General features: G+C 33.6%; 1 protein-coding gene across 2 annotated transcripts; it reads right to left on the reverse strand.

Annotated features, from left to right (window-relative positions):
* Positions 1–816: 816 nt before the first annotated feature.
* On the reverse strand, positions 817–5,559 carry LOC124845349 (uncharacterized). Of its 2 annotated transcripts, XM_088100942.1 has the most exons (7): positions 5,056–5,559; positions 3,743–3,860; positions 3,405–3,579; positions 2,894–2,950; positions 2,407–2,585; positions 1,926–1,973; positions 817–1,221 (listed from the first exon to the last, which is right to left on the reverse strand). In XM_088100942.1, exons 1-7 carry the CDS (start codon positions 5,424–5,426, stop codon positions 1,096–1,098), a joined length of 1,074 nt encoding a protein of 357 aa, XP_087957068.1. In that variant the 5' UTR covers positions 5,427–5,559; the 3' UTR covers positions 817–1,095. The 2 variants fall into 2 exon arrangements, with proteins under 2 accessions (XP_087957068.1, XP_087957067.1); XM_088100941.1 differs by lacking the exon at positions 1,926–1,973 and having other exon boundaries at positions 5,056–5,556.
* Between the last annotated feature and the right edge of the window lie 424 nt (positions 5,560–5,983).

Consider the following 5,983-nt stretch of genomic DNA (forward strand, 5'->3'; position numbering starts at 1 on the left):
TAATTAATATAGTTTCACCAATAGTGATGACTAGAGAGTTCCTTAGTTATTATAGATAATCATGTGAAAGTCATTAAAAAACATAAATACCTTGTTATAAAAAATGTTTTCAATGAAAGTCATAAAAAGGCACTCATTCTTTTTTACATGTTTAGACAATTAAGATGAGACAAGATAATAACCACACCACATCTAAAAATTAAACAATAAAAATGTAATTGAAAAATACAAAATATTTAAGTACTCAATCAAACAAAAACATGTAATAAAAATCTAATTGTAAATATCATTTATCGTAAACTTAAAATTTAATTAAGTCTTATGATAATGGTTAAATATGTAATAAGAATTTAAAATAATCCCCACATGTTGATTATGAAAATAACATTTTACATATCTTTCATAGTTTTTAATGATAAAAGAATAGTTTATAATTTACTTTAAAAACAAAACACAATTTTTTTATATTAATTTAAAAACAAAAGCATATTTAACTCGCATAGTACTAATTCATCAAAAGTAGATCATATTAAACTTTCTTCAAAGCAAAAGAAAAAGAAAATTGTTGTGATTGTGAGTAGTTATTTTTTGGGAAAATTTTCCTTTTACGAAAGTAATCATAACATTAGTCATCATATTCATAAACAAAAAAACGGGACTAAAATCATAGTTCAGTGGACTAAACCTTCCCTAGCTTGTTGAATTTGAGTGGTTGAGTAAAGAAAACCAAAATCCAGATTTTAGCTCGATAGAATTGCAATTACTTTTGCCATCTTCATATAAAATTAGTACTGTTTCCTATATTTGCCAAAATGGTCAAGTAGAATATGAGGCCAACATTCTCCTTGCATCTTCAGGAACCAAATATACAAAAAATTTCAACTGCCAAAGTAGCAAAACTAGGATAATTTAAAACAAAAAGGTCACAACATGAAAATCTTCGAGAAAAAATTACTGAAAATCTGTCATTTTACAAATTTCTATCCCTTCTGCCGGCATGCCAACAGGACACAAAGGAAATCTTCTTAAGAAACTAACATGATAAACAAAATTCCCCAATCATCCCATGCTTGACTGTAACGATGTACAAGCAACTCACTGCTGCGTCTTTATAAAATGTGGTGCCAGCAGTTTTGTAACAGTGAAGCCATTGAAGGAGTCCACGTCAAAGAGTTCTTTCAGCTTCTCGTCACATATTATTTGCCTCTTGTTAGACGGATCCTTGACAAAACAATCACAATTCAGAAATTTAACCGGTGTTCAGCAAACGTGAATAACACACAATACAGCCACACATAAAGTTCAGAAACATAGCTTAAAGGTAGCCAGTATTGTCCCTGCTTTAAGTTCAAACCCATGGGGCTCTTGCATGAAGGGTGGACAGTAAAAACGAGTTTTCACCAATTAGTAGTGTAAGCTTATAGGAGGTTTGATGACGGATAAACTCATATTAAAAAATGATCTCAATTTATAATTAAGAAAAATAATCACAAATTAAAAAAACGTGAACAATGTTTTCATTAATTTCAATTTTTAGCCTCTTACAATTTCTGTTCGTACATTAGATGATAATAAATGACTGTCTATGGAAGTTTGAAAATCTAATGAGACACATCGTATTAGAGGATCAAAAATAAGTTTAGAGGAAACATGTGAAGATTCACAAAACATTTAAACATTATGCTGATTTGTGGTCCACTAAATTCCATCCCCTCCATTCGTTCCATTTTCACTCCAAGCATGCCCATCAAACAAATTATGTTCTACAACTTTCAGCATATACAGTGGGAATGTATTTTAAGCTGGTAGACAAAATATACTGTGAAAAAGAATATATTGGTTAATAATGAGGAAGTTACATAAGCAGAGTAGTAATAAAGTTAGATAGCACCAATTTTCTCGGTCAAGAGGGGTTGGAAGCTAACTTCAAAAGTTGGTGTGGTCAGCGGATATGGAAAGAGAACCGTAAGCATCTGTCAGTAAAGTCAAAGGTTGGTGTGGTCAAAGAACCAGTGGATGTGCTTGTGGGGAGTTAGGATATTTTATGACTGCGTTTAAAGCTAACTTCTAACAGAACTGTATACATCAGAAAACACTACCACATACAAAACAAACCAGTTATAATCTGAATGGTGCATTCCTTGAGGTGCACTATCTAAAATTGCTATAATAAGAGCTGTAGCGTAGTTGGTAGATAATTTTTTAATTGACCGAAAAGTATAGTAGTTTGAATTGAATACAACTTCTCAAGCTTTACACATAGCCATTATCACCAATGTAGGGAAACAGATCAGAGCTTTATTCAAGCAATATATATATCATATATCATATATCATATGTATACGTGCATATATGTAATCGTGCATGCATAAATATGGCACAGGACAAATTAGAACAATGACAAACCTGAAGGTTGTTTCCTTTAATGTAATCCCACATTCTTTTTATAACATCAGTTCTTGATAACTCACTTTCTCCGGTACCAAGGAAGTTTACAAGGGCATCTGATAGCTGAAGAGGAGCAAGAAAACCTGATTTCCCTGCTCCCTTCTGCCGTTTTTCCTTTCTTTTTGGCTCATCTGAATCTGTCGTAGAGGTAGGTTATACAGGGAGTATATTGTAAGTAAAAACTATCACCACATTTTGTGCATTGCCCTAAAACAAATTCATTTCATCCCCGTTTGCTCAAATGATTTCTAATATATATACTTTAACAAATTATCTCTCTCTTTTTTTTTCAATAAATTAAAAAGGAATATTATGAATAATGAAAATATAAATAAAAACATGTAAACAGGGACAAAATATGCCGGGGAAACAGTTTATAAATGCCAAGAGAGTGTGATGGGATAATCAAATAATATAGAACATTAAGAGAGTTCATTATTTATACCATCATCTCTCTCTTGCTTCTTATGCTTCTCCTTTGGTGTGGACTTCACCTGGACAACTATATCAAGAGATGCAATTTAAACAATATCTTTTCAAGTAATATACAAAATATTGACCAAACGAATGAAACAGGGAAGCAAAAGTCTGGAGTATCATCAAATACAAGTTAACAATCAGTACAGTGGATATATTATATAAAACGATAAAAGTTTTCTTTCAGAATAAAAATATGCAAAGGGATTTGGTGCACAAAACAGTTGTTTGATTTTATATGTCTAATAACGGGGGACCCAAAAAAATATATATTTGACAATAAACCCTATGGAAGAAAACTTGGACAATATCAAGGCGTCAGAATCCCAAGTCACAATAAGGTCACCTGGAGGAACTAAAAGGAGATTGAGTTTTTGGTCTAAAAATACGATGAAAAACAACAATCTAAAAGAGTATTCAACATCCTATTTGGAAATCACATAATTATAATAAGAAAGGGTAAGGTTGTAGGAGCATACCATCATCGGAATCCAACGGCCAGATATGCTTCGACAATGCTTTAGTCATTTGGAACATGTTGATGGAGTTGACATTGAAAAGGGCCCGCATTCGATCATCGCAAATTATATTCCGTCTATTATTTGGGTCTTGCAAATTTCTCTCCCTAATGTAGGCCCATATTTGCTTAACAACCTAAGGGCAACATTATAAATAGACACTATAAGGCCAGAAACAGAATTACGTCATAAACACACTTTTAAAGAAATTGTAGCTAACCTTGATCAGTAGTAGTAGAGTAGTCTATCTTAACTACCAATTTTTTTCACTAAAAACTGAGAAGAAAGAGAATATATACCTCAGTCCTGGCCATTTCAGGAGCACCCATGAATTCCTGAAGTTGTGGAGACAGGCTACACAATTTGCAAAATCCACCACCTCTTTTCTTTGCTACCTCATCACCTAACTTGTTAGATCTGAAACAAAAGATGAAACAGAAGCTGTTAAATTAAGGGCATTGTCCACAGAAAATATTTAAATTTAGGTAGTATTACATATTTTATGTAGCCATACCAACGGTATTTGAATAATGTAGCATCATAATTAGAATCAAAATCTTGATACTTGTTATGGAGAATTGTATGAAACTTATTTGTTGAAATGGTTTGTTGTTGTGGCTCCAGTACTACACAAATTAGTCATTGCTTGCAGATAACACTCCAAAAAACACAACTGCATTTTGAGTGTGCATTTTTTACGTTTGGACTAAAGACAAGTAAGGCCAATGGTCTGGATATAGTGACACCAGCATTCCATCATATTTGTTCAAAAAAATATTGGGAGACAAGAAATGTGTTAATATAACAAATAGATAATAAGGTTTTTATGATTTGTTTTGAATTCATAGATTAGGGAAAAGAAAGAATTTGACTAGAAATTGTACAACTTTTAAGGCCACCTTTGGATCCATTATACTGTCAGCAACCACTCAATTGTAAGAGAATCGGCATTTCACTTCAAAGATCCAATCATAGTAACGATAAGCAAAAGTTACTAACTACACATTAAGTAGGCCTGGAACATGCATTGTGTAATCACAAGTTTTCGTTGCTAAATCAACTGTCTAGATTCAACGAAACGAGTCAGATGACAGAAAACTTCTCTTCACAAATGCAGAGAGACAAAAAATAATTAAAATTCGATCAGTCATCAGTCACTGACATTACCGCACAAGAAAGCATGCTTAAGGGAACAAAATTGCTAGGCAAAGCAAAGAATCAGATGCATATAAGTGCATAAAAAACTAAAACTGAACACTTTTTTATCATTTTAAACATGCAAGGCAAGTAACCTAGTCACTGATTTGAAAAACACACAAATTTTATAGAGAGCAACGTAGCATAGTCTGGGAGTGGACCCCAATTGTTCAAAATAACTGAAAGCCATGTGCTTGTGACTATGTGACATCGCAAAATAATCAAATTTCATAAAAAAAAGGGGGGGCAAACACCCCAAAAAAAATTAACATCCAGCAGTGACGCCATTGATTGCAAATGGCAGGAAATCTACGCTCCCGATCAAATTCGACGTACCGTCACACGGATAATCAGAAAAATTGAAAGAAAAACACACGCAATGTTTGTTTTTAATCGGAGGCAAGAACAGACTAACCGTCCTTTATTCTTCTGGGCATTTTTGGCATGCTTAGGTTTATCTCGTTCCTCTTCGTCGTTATCGTCGTCTTCTTCCGATTCTTCCTTGGAATCGGATGATTCACTTTGGTCGGGATTATTAAGGGCTTCTTCTTCTTCCTCTCCTTCGTCTTTTGGTACGTCGTCGTCTTGTTGTTGCTGTTGCGGTTGGTTGTGCTCGGTCTGGAGGAACAAGTCGACCTGTTCCCTAATGAATGCCTTGCGGTGGGATAAATCAATACCGAAATCAGCCTCCAACTGGCGGCGGACGGTGGCGGTGGTGGTGGTGTTGAGGTCGGAACTCCGGAGGAACTCGCGGAGGTGGCCGATGAGTTCGGATTCGGAGACCATGGATGGAAGTTTACCAAACCAAAACCAACCCTTCTTCGAATGCACGAGTTGGGTTGCAGCGGGTCACTCACCCTAAGACTCAGTCTCTGCATAAAAGAAAAGGGAAATACCTCACCCGGAGACACAAGTGGAAATAAGAAATATATGAAAAATAAAATAAAAATATAAAATAAAATACAAAATCTTTATTTCTCGTTACTCGTTAAGAAATAAGGTGGAGGCAGTTGCGACTTGCCAGCGCCACACGTGCCCCGTCGTCCTTACTATTTATTAAATTATTAAATTAAATTTATTACAAGCACCAAATAAAAATTAAGTAACATCTAACATTTAAGAAATAAATATAAAATATTACTAATGATAGATACTTTCTTCACACTCAACCGTAAGTAACAAAAGATCTAAATTCAAATATAAATTAGTTTAACTAGTTTCACCTTAATTAATAAATGTGTTTTAAATTTAAATTGTATTCCAATTATTCTTTCTTTCTTATATTTAGTGATGTGAAAATGGTCTAGTCAATTTGAATAGAAAAAAATTATTTTTTATATATG

This window comes from Vigna umbellata, chromosome 10, assembly GCF_029865625.1.
Source record: "Vigna umbellata cultivar VRB3 chromosome 10, Vumbellata_1.0, whole genome shotgun sequence".
Lineage (NCBI taxonomy): Eukaryota > Viridiplantae > Streptophyta > Magnoliopsida > Fabales > Fabaceae > Vigna > Vigna umbellata.

Bases quoted from the DNA above. Each gene is read 5' to 3' on its own strand.
- LOC124845349 (XM_088100942.1), bottom strand. From the start codon at position 5,426: ATGGTCTCCGAATCCGAACTCATCGGCCACCTCCGCGAGTTCCTCCGG. The intron at 3,580-3,742 runs GTATATATTCTC...TGTTGCCCTTAG, and splicing joins CTGAAATGGCCAGGACTGAG to GTTGTTAAGCAAATATGGGC. The intron at 1,222-1,925 runs GTTAGCTTCCAA...TGTTTTGTCAAG, and splicing joins TGACCACACCAACTTTTGAA to GATCCGTCTAACAAGAGGCA.